This window comes from Pogoniulus pusillus, chromosome 1 (genome assembly GCF_015220805.1).
Source record: "Pogoniulus pusillus isolate bPogPus1 chromosome 1, bPogPus1.pri, whole genome shotgun sequence".
NCBI classification, from domain to species: Eukaryota; Metazoa; Chordata; class Aves; order Piciformes; family Lybiidae; genus Pogoniulus; species Pogoniulus pusillus.
Window position 1 is genome coordinate 13,469,383 of NC_087264.1, and position 18,696 is coordinate 13,488,078.

The following is an 18,696-nucleotide window of genomic DNA, read 5'->3' on the forward strand; positions in this document are numbered from 1 at the left end:
GGAATGCAAAGTTCCCTTTATTTGGCTGCTACCTATCCAGCTAAGTTTCATAGAGTCCAGAGAAGGGCGACAAGGCTGGTGAGAGGCCTTGAGCACAGCCCTACGAGGAGAGGCTGAGGGAGCTGGGATTGGTTAGCCTGGAGAAGAGGAGGCTCAGGGGTGACCTTATTGCTGTCTACAACTACCTGAGGGGTGGTTGTGGCCAGGAGGAGGTTGCTCTCTTCTCTCAGGTGGCCAGCACCAGAACAAGAGGACACAGCCTCAGGCTGCGCCAGGGGAGATTTAGGCTGGAGGTGAGGAGAAAGTTCTTCACTGAGAGAGTCATTGGACACTGGAATGGGCTGCCCGGGGAGGTGGTGGAGTCGCCGTCCCTGGAGCTGTTCAAGGCAAGATCGGACGTGGAACTTGGTGCCATGGTCTAGCCTTGAGCTCTGTGGTAAAGGGTTGGACTTGATGATCTGTGAGGTCTCTTCCAACCCTGATAATACTGTGATAGTCTATGCATAACCCCATGCTGCTGAGCAGTATCAGACAACAGCCTACTAACATAGGCAACTACAGCCCCACTGGCACCTGCAGAAGGTCTTCCTTGCACATTTGAAGTCAATAATAGATAGCTGACAGGCAGAGAAGGTAGGCACAACAACAGCCCTGGGGCTAAAAGTGATGAACTGACAGGTAGTGGGGCTCAGGAAGGGATTAAAAACAATTACCTGCACCAAGGGAGAAAGCCTTGGATGCTCAGGTGGGAGAGGCTACTTCCAAAAGGATTTAGAAGTCCTAGACTAAACTTTTTACACCACTTACCTACCTGCCTTCTATTTCTGGCTAGACTTCTGCATCTTTATTCCAGTAATGGCTTCAAAGTGGGCAGCCAGAAGAGGGAATGGGGAAATAATCACAACTGTTCTTTATAATATACTCCCACAGGTTCAAGTACCCTGGTGCTCCTAGGCTCCCCTGAAGCTCTCAGGTGCTTCCCTGTTTCCCACAGGCTTTTGAGTGCCTTCTGCGTCACCTCGAGAAGGTGGCAACACAAAACTGCCTTGGTCTTTAAATTCACAGAGCAGGCTATAAAGAGCTCCTGATGCAGAAGAGAACAGGCTTGTACAAAGCAGGGGCATTATGGAAAGAAGGAAAGTTAAACACTAACTGGTTTAATTGGTATAATTGGAAGCATCATGCCTCTTTCTATTGTTATAGGTATATGAAATAGTTACATCTCATTCTCTCTTCCATCTTGTGCCCAGAAGCCTAACAGCACCAACATTTTACTTACTGGAAATAGCTCCATTTTCTCTGTAAGCAGAAAGTCAAGGACACTTTTATGTTTAAAAATGAAAGCTGAGATTAGACTTGATATTTACAAGCTTCCAGAACTCCGAGGCCCTAATGCTGGGAACTCTGCAGTCCCGAGAGAGCAGCTGTGCAAGTCCAAAGAAATTAAGTGTAAAGAAACTGCATAGGTTGACCTCCTCTTCTGCAGCAGGGAGAGAAAGTCCAACATATTCACGCTTCAGTGGACAGACATTCATGAAATGAGTAAAATATTATAATGAAAAGCTCAGTTTTCACAAGGAAGCTCACTGAGGCAGCTGGTCTCCAGCTCACTCAAAGAATTCAGTTCTACTGGCCCAAGGAAAGGAGAGGGACCCTGACTCAAGCATGTTACCTCTGGATTTCTTTTCTTGTATGACTTCACAGCCTTTCTTACGTCTGTAAATGAATAAAACCTCTCTGCATAGCCACTGTCATTTGACCTGCAGACTTAGGCAGCAATATTGTAGCAGGGAACTTAATCCAGCAAGCCAAGGAATGCATCTTTTCTTTCTTAAGGAAGTGCAATGCAGCATTTTCTGCTAGAAAGAAGGCTCAGTTGTTCAGCACCCTTTGAACATGTTTCCAGAAGAATAGTACCTGCTGTTATAATTAAGGGTAGGGTGCTTAACTAAATATTTATTCTGTTCAGCCACTCATTTTTAAATGAGAATTTGCTGCCACATGATGCCATCTTAATACTGGATTGCCCTCAACCAGAACATCTGTGTACTCAGCCAGCTGCTTTTAAACAACTGCCTTCTTTACAACTAAGTCAAACAGATTATGTGTTCACTATAGCCAAAGTTCACTGTGAAATTCATTCTCTCCCATGCCATAGGTGGCCAGAAGAAAACTATCAATTAATTTCCAACTTAAACAGAAAAAAAAAACAAAAGCAACTGACTCTTACTAAAGGGACAGTAACTAGTCCCTTGTAACTGCAATAAAGATGCTAGGACAGTAACACTGAAATTATTTATATACTTGTGTGCTTAATATTTGATATGATTGTTAGAAGCATGCTCCAGGATACAGCCAAGTTCAGTCACTTTGCAACAGGAAGGAACAGAGAAAGAAGAGTTCAACTCCTGGGACACGTTGGCAATTGCAGCCTTCAGTTCAACATAGGCTCAACTGGTGAAACTACCATCTTAGGATATCCATATACAATCAGAGTAGTCAGATTCAACAGCTTAGTCTGGTGTAAGAAGGCACATGGGATTTCTTCCCCTGGAGTTCATCTTTTAAAATAAGAAGTTACCAGTTATCCTTCCGAGAAGGGACTCAAAACATAAACCAGATGTAATGAGCCCCTCTGCCCAAGTCTTCAGAAAGCATGAATCACACTCAAGGTCCATACCTTAAGGTGCTTGCTTTCCTTATTGCCTGACATACTTATTCCCTGACAATGGCATCCTGGCCTGCATCAGGAACAGTGTGGCCAGTAGGACGAGGGAGGTTATTCTTCCCCTGTACTCGGCACTGGTCAGGCCACACCTTGAGTCCTGTGTGCAGTTCTGGGCTCCTCAATTCAAGAGAGATGTTGAGTTGCTGGAACATGTCCAGAGAAGAGCAACAAAGCTGGTGAAGGGCCTGGAACATAAACCCTATGAGGAGAGGCTGAAGGAGCTGGGGTTGTTTAGCCTAGAGAAGAGGAGGTTCAGGGGTGACCTCATTGCTGTCTACAACTACCTGAAGGGAGGCTGTAGCCAGGTGGGGGTTGGTCTCTTCTCCCAGGCAACCAGCAACAGAACAAGGGGACACAGCCTCAAGTTGTTTCGAGGGAGGTCTAGGCTGGATGTTAGGAGGAAGTTCTTCCCAGAGAGAGTGATTTGCCTTTGGAATGGGCTGCCCAGGGAGGTGGTGGAGGCACCGTCCCTGGAGGTGTTGAATAAAAAACTCGATGAGGCACTTGGTGCCATGGTCTAGTTGAGTGGACAGGGCTGGGTGCTAGGTTGGACTGGATGATCTTGGAGGTCTCCTCCAACCTGGTTGATTCTATGATTCTATGACATTTCACTACTTAGTGGATTGTAAGCCAGACTCAGTGCAGGAATGAAGTAGTACTGCATGGAGCAGATTCCCAGCTGCTCTACAGGAAATGCAACTATTTGAGACCTTTGACAGGATGATGTCAATAGGAACACAAAGGTTCTTTTCTTAAAAGTGAATTTCCTTTTTAGTGTTTGGGAACTCCTGCACCAGTGAAACAAGGGTGGCCTAGGATGACACTGAAAACAAAACACTTCAGGAAAGCAAGTGGTTTCAGGCAAGTGTCAGCTATCCCAGCTTCATTAACTAATTGATCCAAAGCACAAAGACAGCAACATCCAACTGAGATGACAAAAGTTGAAGGTTGTCAATGTAAGTCACAGACTAGGAGAAACTCAGCATATCTTTATCATATTTAACAAATCCACTGTCATGCTTCAGTTGTTTACTACACTGGAAGCCACCTTAAATCCCCTGCAGATCTCTCCATGACTTCTCCAGCATCCAAGAAAGCAGGTAGATTGTGAAGGAAACTATTCTCAGAATATTCCTCATTTATATAGTTTCACTAAGCAGGCACAGGTACATCTTTCCCTTGGAAAGCTTTGTGATACTGCAGTAGGGACAGTATGACCCAGTACCCAGGTCATTTCCATGTTTGTATCATGAATCTGTGGTTAAATGCAATGGATGTTTAAAACACAGAGGCCAGAAGCTGGAGTAAAAATGATTAGGAAATTAATGTGCCACGTTCAAAATGATCAGGAAATTAATGTGCCACATTCAAAACCCCACTTTAAAAAGGCAGACTGCTGTAAGGCACAGTTTGGGCCAGATGACAAGATGACATATTAGAGCAGCTTACACTGTCCTGAGATCTGTTCCACCTCACCTAGCCCAGTCTCTTAGTTTCAGTTCTTCATTCAGACCCCCTTAAAACTGGGAGAAAATAGAAGTGCTTCTAGAGTAGGCTTCATCTACTCCTAAAGCAGGCATCTAAAACAGGTCAGGTAAATTACATTAGCAGCAACCTTTTCCTCTCCATTGATTACACAAGGAGCCTACAAAGACCAAGGCTGATGCAAATGTTCAGAGTTACAGGAAATGAATCCCATCTCAGACATCTGCACAACTGCATCCACAGCACTGCTTAACCCCACTCATGACTGAAAGCTGGGCCAATTTCCACTGCAGAAAAAAAGCCAAAGGGAGACAACAATCATCTTCTGAAGAGTGAGCTCAAATCTGAATTCCCAACAAGGCAAGTTCTTTCTTTCCTTTTCAAACATTTCAATTAAGAATATGGGTTGACAGAGTCTAAGTTATGATCCCCATTTCTAATACTACACCTACTCTGGAATGTGACCCTTGGAATGTCATTTAACCTCATTTTTCCTACTAACTGCAGAGCAGGGATAATGATAACAATTCGGCAAGAACGCTGAGTCTTAATTGAGGAGCATTTCCAAAGTGTTCTGGGGTTCCAGTGTCCCTCATCAAACCACAGATACTGTTAACTATTATATTCATACTGTCATAATTAACATTACAAATACTGCATTTATCTGATATTTACCTTCAAACCAGACCGAATTCATTTCCACATGCTTTTGTTTTGAATAGTCATTCTCAGTGGAATTCACACACCTACTTCTCTGGGATTTATACACCTTCTGATCTGACACTTTGCAAGTATACCACCATGCTCCCTTTTTCTCTTGCTTGGTAAAATCATGTACTACTGAGAAAACAATTCTTTGCTTCTGCCTAAATAAGACTATAAATGAACAGATCTTGACATGTATATGTAACAGCCAACCCATTTTGACATTAAATGTAGCAGACAAATAGATTTTCATTTCAGTAATGAATTCATGCCTATGAATTAATTTTGTCCATGTAATTCATGGACAAATATGAAGAATTCCTGTCTACAAGGCACACTTGAGTCACTGAACAAAATAACCAGGGCTACAAATCAAAACAAAGTGTCACTGTGTCCATCCTCTGTCCTCACAACTCCAAGGAAAGCTCAAGGAAAGTGGTCACATAATAGAAATGCTTTTACTTTAATCTGAAAACACCTTCCATTTCCAGCACAATGTAGAAATACACACACAAATACCTAGACATGTAGGTATGCATATTTATAGATAGACACACACAGCCAAGTCTTAGAGGGAAGGCATCCTTGGACCAGACAGACTTATCACAATAGCCAGGATCTTACTCATCAGTGGCACTCTCAGGACCTAGGACACCCTGTACCTCCACTTCCCTGGCTTTAACACACAGGTAAGCAGCCTCTCTTTTCTTTAACAGCTGTTGACTAAAACATCTCTCCTCCTTTTAATTATTAGCACTTGGTGCCTCTCACTGGGAAAAGCTATGGGACTGATTCTGCACGTTCCCCAGCACCCTGTGCAGAACAGAGAGGAATCATTCCGTGGCTTGCAGAAACTGTGGGACACCCTGTCAAGCCAGGCTGATGGCTGGGCAGTGCCACACTGAGGGGGAAAAAGACAGCAAGGAAAATGGTTTGAGAAGTGTGAGCGCCGAGGCAGAGTACTGCAGCCACACTCATGGCATGAAGGATACACACCGTATTAAAAGCCACCTGCTGACACCAACAGAGACCACTTTCAGCCCACTCACATACCAGCTGTGAAAACTGAATTACTCCCTGCTCACAAAGCTGGGATCAAATCACTGCTCTGCTGCCACCCTTTGTTTAAACAGAGCGCCCCTTGCCCATTGAAAGCTTCCCACCCTTGTGCAGGGCTGTCCTCAGAAAAGAGGGCAGAGCTTCTGGCAGCTACCTCTCTACGGTGCTTGCTTTCTGAAGCACAGTGCCTCATGTCAGCAGGCACACATGTACCATTTCTGGTAGCATCTGCACTAAACCTCAGCATTAGAGACAAATCCTCAGTTTTCTGGCACAATGGGAACTCAGATTTTATGCCCTCTCAAGTTCATGGAGATTTTGGGCTAAAGACTAGAATCTGCAAGCTAAACACTGCCTATGAAAAACCAGTTGATTCCTCAATCCCATGTTCGTGGATGAATGGCTTTCAGTGACACATCTCTGGGAGCTGCAGCAAGCAAGCACCAGCGTGAGAGGCTGTGATCCCAGTAGATCCACCTGTGCCTCCTCAGCTAGCCTTGCACTTGCCTCATCTTGTTTGAGCATCGAAGTGAAACTCAGAGTGACAAGCAACACCTGTTTCACAGCTATTTTCCACACCCAGCTACAGCTAATCCTTGCTTCATTGCCTCCTTTAAAATGTAATAATGGCTTCAGTGTGTAGTTTCTGACTTTTTAACTTAATGCTTCCATGCCTGAGCTCAGTCATCTGAAGGAATCTGGTTTTAAGTAATCTGTTCAACACAGAAAGCCCTGGAAATACACTTTCTGCTCATCACCACCATCTTAAAAAGCACAAAGTTGCAGTACCGTGTGAATTTTTCCACAATAGGAAAGCAATGGCAGGGTTTTGCTTCTCTTGCTGCTTTCTCAATAGTTCCTCTACCACACGGACTCAGTAAAGTGTAAAACAGGTTGTATGTCTCAAGTTGCATTCCTAAAATTCAAGTTTTTCTCCATGACACCCAGTAAAAGGCTCTGCATCATCATTATGAAATACTGAGAAACAACTGAAAGATCTCACCGAGTTCATAGTTCATTGGTTAGTTGTTTTCATTTGCAGTTGTTTACCTCTACTTTACATACATGCAATTTGCAGATAACGATTTTAAACCCTGAAGAGGTCCTGGTAAAGCACCAGAAACTTTAATTTCACAGTATCACAGTATCATCAGGGTTGGAAGAGACCTCACAGATCATCAAGTCCAACTCTTTACCACAGAGCTCAAGGCTAGACCATGGCACCAAGTGCCACGTCCAACCTTGCCTTGAAGTGCCCCAGGGACAGCGACTCCACCACCTCCCCGGGCAGCCCATTCCAGTGTCCAAATTTGGTGAAACATGACCAGCTGAGCGCTCTACGTGGATCCAAAGACATACTGGAGAAACTGATGTGGCAAAACCCCCAAGAAGTAGAACTACAGTAGGGTCTCCAGCCTTGGCACGATCCCAAACATGGAAATCTCTGTGTGTGGCAGAAAGGCAGCAGCTGCCCAGCTCCTGCCTGCACCCCTGAACTGGAGCTGCCTTTCTCAGCATTGCCTGACCAGCCAGCCCAACCTTAGATACTTCAGACAGGAGAAATCAAAAAGGCAAGGCAAAACACATTCCAGACCTCAGAAGCCAAACCATGCATCTACAGAGAAAACCAAATGCTGACCCCTTGCTCTGCTCTCGCCCACACATGCAACAGCAGGCAGCTGAAATCCACGGTATTTGGCAACCGAGGTTACCCTGATGCAGATCCAGAGTCACACAAGTGCGGCCAGCGCTCAGATGGGACGTGGGAAGCTGAGCTGAGCTGAGCTCACACCCACAGCACTTGTGCACTCACAGACGCTTCCTGGGCGATCCTTTCTGGGGGAGAAAACTATACCGAAGGAGCACAACTGCAGTGGGAGCCGAGACAATGTCAAGTGCATGGCGTCCCTCTCCAAATAACCCCCTTGCTTCCCATGTCTCAGTGCTAGGAAATCACACTGTATTTCAGGATTGATTTTTCTCTTACTTCAACCTTCAAAACTAGGATATTGTTGCATCTTTCTCAGCCTCGTCAAGATTTTCCACAACAAACCAGACACCTTTATCATGTAAAATTACCTGGATAGCTCACATACACTGCACCCTGTGGGTACTTTGCTTTCACCTTCTTCTGTAATAAGAATTTTTCTTCTCCTACCTTTCCCAATAAACTTTATAAATGTTTTCCATAAAAGCCTATCTTTGTTTAATGAACCTGTGCTGAATGATCTTTGAAAATATCATTAGTTACGTGGAGTAGCTAAACATTACTAGAGGGGAGCTACTGACATGAATATGTTACATATTATTAGCACCAATAATCTTGTCTACCAAGCAAATACAATCTTTGAAGTGTCATCCTCAGACTTTGAGGGTGATCCTTTTCCAAAGGTAGTTGTGGGTTTTCCTCCAGTGTTTATATTACTAAGTACTTAGGATTGCTAAATAATTTGTTGTTTCTCTTGCAAAAGAAACATCCCAATGCCATAATGGGATGAGTCCAATTCCACCACATAACTGGCCTATATTTGACTCAGTGGACTGCCTTACTTTAAAGCATGGTGAAACTTGGACTATGTTTTCTCTCTTCAAAGGACACATAGTGATGATACTATTATCTATCTGGCTTAACTGAGACAGGCATTTACGTACACTCAAGCAGTATTATGTGTGACCTAAGGCCCAGGCTCAGGCAAAAACCTCTTTCTCTGGTGACAAGGTCTGAAGCAAAATGCATTCCACTTCAGCTCCTTTAACAGCATCTTTCTGGGTTACAAGTAATTTTTTTTTTGCTTTGTCCCTCTTGTATGTGCTTCTAAAAAGGCTTTGACCACCACTTTAATTGCAAACATTTAGCGACACATCTTAAAGATGATGTAAAAATCACACAGAAGATCACAGAATCATAGAATCAACCAGGTTGGAAGACACCTCCAAGATTATCCAGTCCAACTTATCACCCAGCCCTAGCCAATCAACTAGACCATGGCACTAAGTGCCTCATCCAAGCTTTTCTTCAACACCTCCAGGGACAGTGACTCCACCATGAAACAAAGCCATCATTCTCGAGCCCAGGCTAGCAATCATCTTTGCTGGACCATTATCCCTCAAATTTCACTGCACTTTGCAACACCATCTTGATCTGCTAGACAAATCTTTTGCCTGGTAATATTTTCCTCTGCATTCCTGTTACCCAGGTCATTCATTTTCTTCTTCAGAACTCAGCTCTGTTTTTGTTGCAGCTAGGTGGAAAGAATTGGGCTATTTTACAGAATTTCCCTCTCCTTCCCCTGTTCTGCAGTAGCTGCAATGAAATAAAATCAAGTGCTAGCTTTCTCTAACTGCTTTTGAAAGGCAATACTGCAAACCCCCAATGGACACATTTTTCTTCTCATAACCTTACCTGAACAATGTTAGTCTCTAGCAGGAGGCAGCAATAATTTCTAAAGGAGATACACCCTGCTGTGCTATGCAATACAAAGCATGAAACTAAACCCATGTTCACCCTGGGTGGCATGAAGCAGCTCTCCAGTGGCTGGGCAGCTAATAATCCACAACTACAGATACCACCTCAAATGGAAGAAACTATACACATTTTACCTTTATTCTGTGCAATCTTATGAACCAACACAGCAACATATGGAGAAATTTCAACATTTGTTTTGAACACTGATTTTTTAGCTGTCCATTCATCTCCTTTTGTTTTTGTTTCTCCCATGTGTATGTGTTTTAACGAGCCCTCATGAAACTTTGCAGAAGCCACTTAAATGGGAAGGTTTTCAACCTCATTTTACAGGCAGCTGATCCAAAACACACATCGCTGTATGATATCAAGCTGAGATAAGTGAATGGTCACAACTTACTAAGAAGGTCTGCAAGGATGCAAGGCACTAGACTTGCAAAAATCTTACAGCTAAAGGAGAGCTTGAGATACAGCACTGGGTGCATGCTCTTGTGTAAGAATGGCAGAGAATATCTGTCCCTATTTTCTCCCTGTTCTCATACAAAAATCTCAGTGTGAGAGTGAAAGGCTCATTCCTTAAATGCAGACAGAAGTTCCCAGATGAAAAGTGCTTCTAATAATGAAGCATCACCTTTCTTGGCAGTGTTTTTTCCTCCAAAAACACCATGTTGTCCCCACTTTCAGCTGATGAACACAAAGCTTATGCAGATGGGTTTGAGCTGATGCTATGTGTAGTCAAACCTCTCCTGGCCGATGAAGTTTTGAGGTCATGCCCTTTCTCTTGTGCAAAAACGGAGGGGCACAGGTCACACCATCCAGCTTTGTGCTCTCAATTTCTGCAGGAATCAAACCAGCTCCCAGGAGATCAAGGTCAGCCATCTAGCCCAAGTCATGCTAGAGTAAGCAGGAAAAAAATCCTTTTCCTCTTCAAAGCCAAGGATGACCTTTAAAGACTAAAATGTATCATAGGAAGAAGCCTCCATGTCCTATATCTACCTTACGAGTAGTAGAAATATCAAGGCCAGCAATATGGTTTGTTTGGTCCTGCTGCACAAAAAAAGATAGGCACGAGAGAAGTCAGACCTTCATGCTGTTGTGTTGCTGAAGTTAAGGACAGGGATAGGAATAATGAGTACTTCTGGAAGACAAAATCAAGCATCCACCCCGAGAAGCTGGCACAGCAGGCGAGAAGCAGTGGGCAGCAGCTGTTTTCAATGAAAGTTCAACTAAAGTGCTTTAAGTCTTTATAGATTTTACATTAATGTTTAAAAGAAGAAGGCAGGACTGTGAAGGATTTGATCTAATGGGTGCCCATAGGTGGATTCTGAAGTTATTATAAATTCTACTTTTTAAAGAAGCCATCTGTACTCATGTGTTTGTTTTCATTTTAACGACTGACATCAATTACCATGTGTCCTGATAACTAGCATTAGTTCTGAAAAGCGTGTCTGGCTCCTCATTAAACAACAGCAGCCACTTCTTGTTTGTAAATATTACTACTATCACAGTTTAATAAAGTGATAGAAGGGGGAGGAGCTGAGACCAGGAGGATAAACATGTGTAGGAGATGACAGAGGCAACAGAAGAATGAATAGAAGCCAGGTTACCATGTCTGGAAGGCAAAGGAAATAGAGAAGAAATGTCTTGGGTTCACAAACAACTGACACTGCAGCAGATATGAAGTACCCTTACAAAGTCTTTGCCACCAGTGGGATGGTTGCTCTGTGGAGTGCACAGCTCAGTCAAGGTAAAAATGAGAGCCCTGCACACTTCCACAAACAGTCCCACATTTCAGGCACTAAACACACATCCCCCATACAATTTACATCAATTTTAACGTGACTGGAATTTGCCTCCTAACATACAAACCAAACTGTTTCGGGTTCAATATATATCCCAGGATAAATCCCCTTTCACATTTATATCTGGGATGAGATTATATTCCCAAGCAACATTTTCTCTTTAAAATCTGGCTAAACCTAAATCCACTATCTCAAACAAAAAATCTGTAGCTATTTACCTCTTCAGTAGAAACATTACAACACAGCCACTATGAGAATAGCACGTGCTTATCTCCATTCCCAGCAGTGGTATTCTCCTATTACTGCCTTAGAAGTATTCCTCCTCTTCACATGTCTCTGTGCTAAACCACTGAAATATGTGGCAACTGCAGTGTCAGTTGTTGCAGGGAAAAATATGTCAGCAAAAACATTTGATTCAATCTGCTGTTTAAGGAAGCAACATTTCCTCAGGGAGTATGCCTCATGTGGGTAAATACCAACTGTCCAAAAATCAAGTCTCTAAACTCAATTTCAAATAGCAAAGGGCACATTTCAGGCAACTACTTTCAGAAAAACAAACAAAAACACACACACAAAAACCCCAAAGCCAGACAAGCCAAAGTAGTTCCTTTTTGTTCTATTTGGTGCAAGTCTGTTTCAGAACAAATCTATAAAGCTTAGCCTCTCAGTCAGTAACTGCAAGGTGAACTCTTAAGTGAGGAATCTGTAAAAGCTATTACAGACCTTACAGGAACCATAACTGGCCCTGCCACTGATAAGATGTGTCATATGGAATGCTCATATTTACAGCTGCCAGGCTTGCCAACTGCTGTGTGTCATCAAAAGCTTTCCTCTCAACAATGTATTTTTATGGAGTTTTGCATTCAGTTTCCCTCTATCCACATAAGGACAAAAGAGAGGAGCAAAGGAAGCTGGTTCGTTGGTGAGTGTAGTCCAAGGAGGAGCAAGTGTTGAGCAAGCAGAGATTCTGCAGGCCTGCAGCATTGCTTGTCTGCTGACACCGAGCTGGCTTCTAGGCACACAGATTTATGGCTATTTATTTAGCACCTAGAGGGTATTTTGAACACAGCAATGCAATAGGTGAGCTCAGCAACATGAGTCAGAAGGGGCTGAGATACTGCAACCAACTATGGTTTTCTCCACTTTAAACTTATTTGCTCCCTTCTGTATGAAGACCTTATGACTTCAGGCATAATTACTCCCTGATCCATTTTCCCTCATGTCAGAAAAGTCTAAATGCACTATTGGGTGTGTTCTTCACTGGTTGTTCCATCTAACCTGGGAGGTGAGCCACCAACTTGGAACAATTTGTTCCATTTCTCCACAGCGGTGCAATCCCATTAATCCTCTCTGCAGAAGCTAAACTTCTGTATCAAGTGAATTGTCTTGGCAACTCTCCTGATGCTTCTTGCTCATCAACGTGATCATATTTCTTGTAGAAAAGAACAACAGATTTTTCTGTTGTTTCTGAAGAGCAGTTCGTGACACAAGCAAATCCCCTCAGTTGTCTCAACCTACAGCTTCTTGAAGCTGCTTGACTATTCAGGCAGAGGTTGCACTTCTGAAATTCTGAATTATTTAAAAGGCTTCCTTCTTGTGAATTTTCAGCAGCAAAAGCCACAGCAGATAGGCCTGCATCCCTTTGCTGCATCAGTCTTTTGTGCCTTCCATAAATCATAATCACAGCTTCATCTAATTGTTTTGGTTGGAAGGGAGTTTTAAGATCACCAAGTCCAACCATTAATTTGATAATCCTAAATCATCACAAAACTGTGTCACTAAGCACCACATGTACACAGCTTTTAAATACCTTCAGGGATGGTGGCTGCACCACCTCCCTGGGCAATCTGTTCCAATGCTTGACAACTCTTTCTGTGAAGAAACTTTTCCTAACATCAAACTAAAGCTCCCCTGGTGCAACTTCATGCCATTTCCTCTCATCCTTTCACTTGTTACTTGGGAGAAGAGACTGACCCCCCACCTCATTACAATCTCCTTTCAGGTAAGTGTAAAGCACACATATGCTATTTCTTTGGGGAAGAGGAAAGAAAAAGCTGCCTGCCTTCAAGATTTAATACAATTTCCACCTTTATAAAATGTTAGTACTTGTCTTTTATACTGTTCTTTAATAAACATGCCACCTACCCTGGAGGTATCAATACTGTTGGCCGTGATGCAGTGAATGCTGCAGCCAAAGTCAGAGCAGGCATTTGATAGGCAACTGCTCCTGGAATTAATGTTTGCAGCATCATATCAAAGCTAGAATTCTTCACTAATTTTGGACATTCAGTGTTTTATTTGGCACTAGTAAAAGAGACTCAGGCATCAAAATTCCTGCCTTTGGTTCCAGTTCTGCAGTTAAACTCAATGATTAAATGCATATAGGGAATGTGAAGTCAATGCTTCCATTTGCTTCAAGACACAGGGGATCATCTTCTCCCTGATAGCACCAGCTGACTGCTGCTGCTGATTTGGGAATCAGCAAGTGAGAGGTTCCACACGCACCACGGTGTCCAAATGCTTTATGTTCATTTTAACTTTCTATTTATCAGTGGGTTTTGTTTCCTCTGTTCATAGCCAGCTCCTTGAGAGACTCATCTTCCCTCTTGTAGCATTCTCAGTTTTGCTCAGAGGATGGGGGAATAGAAGATGCAGTTAAAAATACTGTGATGCCATGGTGGGTGGTGTATCAAAAATAGACAGACACTAGCTCACTGTGAAGAATACCAAGTAAGAGCCCAGAAAGATAAAGGCATGGCAACAAAAGAAAAGCCTTTGTGCTCTGCTGCTAGAGAACTAAATCCACATTGAAGATATCAAATGAGGTGTACTGCTTGTGACCAAGTGTACCACCCTCCTTTTGGCTTCATGTGCAAAGTTATCTTAGTACGGTCAGCAGGAGATCACAGAAACACAGCTGATGAACAATCTTGCCTCCAGTTATAAAAATCTATGTGAAGTTTGGAGTTTTATGAAGTCAGTACAGAAAATCAGTAAGAAAATGGACAAAACTAGCATGACATAGAAACCAGCAGCTTATAAACTGAGAAGAGGCTTAGTTCAGGATCACAGGATGTCAGGGGTTGGAAGAGATCCAAAGAGATCATCGAGTCCGATCCCCCTGCCAGAGCAGGACCATACAATCTAGCTCAGGTCACACAGGAACATCAAGACAGGTCTTGAAAGTCTCTGGAGAAGGAGACTCCACAACTTTAATTCTCACTTTAAAAGTTTTTTCAGAGGATATTAGGCTCTTCCCAAGATAAACCAATCTTGGCCAATACAAGAAACTATGAAGTTATTCAATGGATCATCCTCTGTTTTTCCCAAGTCTTAAGTCTTTGTTCATCTATTCAGTAACCATAAGAGTAATACTGAATTTCAAAGGGCTGTATAAATGTTTCATAAAGAGCATCAGGGTCACTTATAGTCCTTAAGTAAGACACTCCTGTAGAGAGGTCTGGCTGCTGTTTAACACTTCACAAAAATAGCCTGGCACCATTTTGCTGGGGAAGTGAAGACATCAGATGGAAACCACCGAGAGAACATGGGCAGCCAACCAGCAGTGATGCCTCCTGGCATTGGGCTGGGGTGCCACAGCCCCTATCACCCACAAAAGGAATCCTGTGTTCAGGCCCAGCCTCAAGCAGAAAGAAAAACAGCACATACAAAAATTACAACCATGGGCTTGCATGAGCCAGTGGGGCCACCACTTCCCCAGATGCTTGGTTACTCAAGCCCTTTGGGTGCACTGAAAAATGGAAATAGCTGTGCTTCTCCAATGCACACATGAGCACTTGCTTCAGGCTAAGAACAAGATGAGAGACAAGTGCAAGTTTATGTTTGGTGCACTTGGAAAATGGCTCCTGTAAAGTCTGTAGGGCTGCCAAGGACCAGGGGCCATTAGTTCAGAGAAGAGTGCCATCTACTGCTACACTAACTTAGCTTCCAGGAGCCCACTGGACCAAGACTCCCATCCTGCTGCTCAGCTAGACCCTTTGTTTTTTCTTTATCTTGCAAGATATGTTTTCATCCCACCAAAATGCAATATAGCCACGGGCATGAGAATAATCATACCATTAAAAAAAAAATCAACATGCAGATACAACCTTAACAAATCACCACAGAAATGTCTAATAATGTAAATGCCTTTTAAATGTAGCTATACAGAACCCACAGCCTTACCAGTGCCGAAGATTTAAAAGAAAACACCGAGCAATCTGCACATCAAATGTTAATACTGTTTTCAAATCAAGTGTAAGAGAGTAATTTAATAAGTCTAACGGGTGTGTAATTGGCATTTGACCATTCCTGTCATAAAAGTAGGTGCTCTCCTGGCACAAGGTGTCCAAGGAAGCCACTGGAAGACAGCTAAAATTCTGGTTTAAACCAAAATTATTAAAACACCATTTAGAATCATAGAACCAAACAGGTTGGAAGAGACCTCCAAGATCATCCAGTCCAACCTAGTACTCAGCCCTATCCAGCCAACTAGACCATGGCACTAAGTGCCTCATCCAGTCTTTTCCTGAAGACCTCCAGGGACAGTGACTCCACCACCTCCCTGGGAAGCCCATTCCAATGGCAAATCACTCTCTCTGTGAAGAACTGGTCTCATGTTGAGGAGAGAGTTTCACACAATTAAGAACAGTACCAAACCAACAGGTTGAAGTACTTTGTGAGTATAGTAAGCGGCACAGTAAGATTGGGACCCATTCACAGCTTAATTTACTGCCAACGATCAGTGATGTCAAGATTTCAAGCATCTCCTGACAGCCCTATGACAACTGCAGTTATACAGCATTATCTGGTCTTCCAGTAAAATCTTTCCCCTCAGACAGCATTTCACAACAGAAGTATCTCCTCAACCAGGATATTTTGGGGGGGGGGGGGGGGGGGGGGGAGGAGGGGGGGAGAGAGGGGGCTGCAGGGTGTCCTGTACCTGATTCCACTGCTTTCGACATCACTTCCACACAGAATGATCAGCAGAACACAAAACGTGGGAAATTGTCAATATATTAAATGCTTTAACAAAAGGCAGGAATAATTTTATCAATATTTCACCTGAAGTTAGAAAGTTTAAAATGAAAATATTAGGTACAGGACACTCTGTCTGTATACAGAAAGAATTCATCCTCTCCTCTAGTTACACACTTGATCAAAGAATCTCTTACGTGTGCACCAAAAAGGAATGCGTATTTTTAAGATACACTTTAATAATGATACACAGACAAATACATCATGAGGTGATCCCTCATGTTGTGACAACAGTGTCACCAATTTATCTGGACAATTTTATAACATGAGTTATAAGAACTGAACATCCTAAGCAAACTAAATTTTAAGAACAAGTGAGACACCTCCTGCCCCATAACTATAAACCAGAATTTTTTTCCACTCCAGTGTTGGTTTATTTCAGATAAAATAATTAACTTTGTCAGTAAGGGCAGAAAATTCTGTTTTGTCTTCAAGAAATCTGTTAAAGTTTTGAGAGATCTCAACACTTGCATAAGGATGGAGTTATATTGGGGGTGAGGATGGAGGAGGAGAGGGGGCAGAGGCAATACTGAGCAGAACCAATATCAAATAAAAGGTGCTAATTTTATACTCTAACAATCACAGTTCCTCCAATGTTTGTAAACAACAAACCAAGCCCAGAGAACTTAACCATATTGTTATTTCACATGTAATTCATACAGAGTTCTGCAGCTACAAAATGAAAGCTACGAAACCCAGACGTGTATACTCTGCAGTAGCACAAAATACACAATCCAAGCACCAATTTTCTCTTCTCTCTCACAATCAGTATTCTGTCTCAAAGGAGCATCTGTCAGATACTCTGCAACCAAAAATAGCAAAGATCCTTTTAAACAGAACGCTTTCTGGTTTATATTTTTAACTCCACTGTACTCGTTGCTTCTGGCTGCATGGCGAAGAAATCTGTGCGAGATATAATCAATTACCCAGCTTTGCACTTCAGCATGCAGTTAGCTACCATTACCTGCACCTCACCCTTCGAGCACCTCTCCCCATGCAGAGGGCAGTGATTTTAAAAGGCAAGAAATATTTGCACGCTGAAGAACTAACTGTAGAGCTGACTGACATTACACAGCAAAATCCCTGTGAGAACAAAACCCAAGCACACTGAGGTATAAAACAGAGAGCCTACCTGAATTCTTCAAATGCATACATGGCCTAGTAACTACACAAATGCTCTGAAATTTAAAATGATCTTCTTAATGTGCAGGAGGACCATTTAGATTGTCAAACTGCAGCAAAATGCATAATGACGAGAGAGTATATTTGAAATACTCTGAAGAGAAAGGGTATGCAGATACTGGCCTGCAGCCTACAGCTCAGCCAGCTGCTGACAAGCAGCAGCTAACAGGGAAAGGCGATAGAGTACCATGTGATCATTCCTGCAAGTCTGATTAATGCAGTACACTCCTAGAATACAGGCTGATACCTTTATGATTCAAGCCAAATAAGTCAAATATTGTACATGACAGGCTCCATGGATAAATTATCATTCACGTTACACCAAAACCGGTAAATGCAAGCAGAGGATACTAAAAAGCTAAGTCTACATTGCAACCAAAGAGATTAATTAGGCCCATTTGAGATGATTTTCTTACCTTGCAGTGATATGTTAGTCTGTGTTTTTATTCATACAAACCATCAGTGTCGGAACAAAAGACTGCAGCCACAAACCTCCCCTTCCATGAATGCCAGAACATTTAAAGTAGTTTCTCTGCTAGAAATCATTTCCTCTGCAGTCTATCCCCAACCACTTTAACTCCTTCAGCCCTGCATTCATTGCCATGAATATTACTTGCAGTGTCATGCAGGCTTTTTAGGGTTTATAGGGTTAACACCAAGAAACTGCAGCAGTGCAACTGAATGAAGCAGGGTAAGAACCAAAGGAGTCATATCTGAGAAATCAAGGAAGGGAGACAGGAACAAGGAAAGTTGAGAATTTCGTGGCATTGCAGTGTGCAAGCGAAAATGCTTCAGCTGCCTAGCAACAGCACACGCAATCTCCATGGCAACAGCGCAGCCAGCGCTGGGGTCAGAGCATCCCCACTGCACACGCCCCCAGGGATGACAAACAGGAGCTGGTCTGCCCCACTCCAGCTGAAGCAGCCCTACGCTGGTCACCCTGCACCGTCGAGACCTGCCCCAGTGTTAGTGGCCAGTAGAACGAACCAAGACCAAGGAAGCAAGCACTCCAGCCATGGAAGCGAAGTTTGCACCTGCTCTATGTAGGGTGATCCTATTGAAGGAGAGCATGGAAGCACATGGGTGTGCTGCTCCTGGAATAACCCAGCAATGGACAACACATCTGCTTCTCTGGAGTAATGCATCCCAGAGTAATGCCGCACCTTGAGTGCTGCGTCCAGTTCTGGGCTTCTCAGCTCAAGAGAGATGTTCAGATACTGAAGCATGTCCAGAGA

General features: G+C 43.1%; 1 protein-coding gene across 6 annotated transcripts in view; it reads right to left on the reverse strand.

Annotated features, from left to right (window-relative positions):
• EVL (Enah/Vasp-like) overlaps positions 1-18,696 on the reverse strand; it is a 173,949-nt gene that overhangs the window by 126,326 nt on the left and 28,927 nt on the right. Inside the window, exon 1 of one of the 6 annotated variants that reach the window (XM_064175737.1) lies at positions 17,878-17,978. The exons of 1 other annotated variant lie outside the window; for it this stretch is intronic. Coding sequence is in view for 4 of the 5 variants with exons in the window: in XM_064175895.1 (XP_064031965.1) it covers positions 17,412-17,434 (23 nt within the window). In the remaining variant the exon portion in view is untranslated. Of the gene's footprint in view, positions 1-17,411; positions 17,587-17,877; positions 17,979-18,696 lie in introns of those variants that run through there. 4 more of the 6 variants (XM_064175895.1, XM_064175971.1, XM_064175490.1 and 1 more) reach the window with 4 other exon arrangements.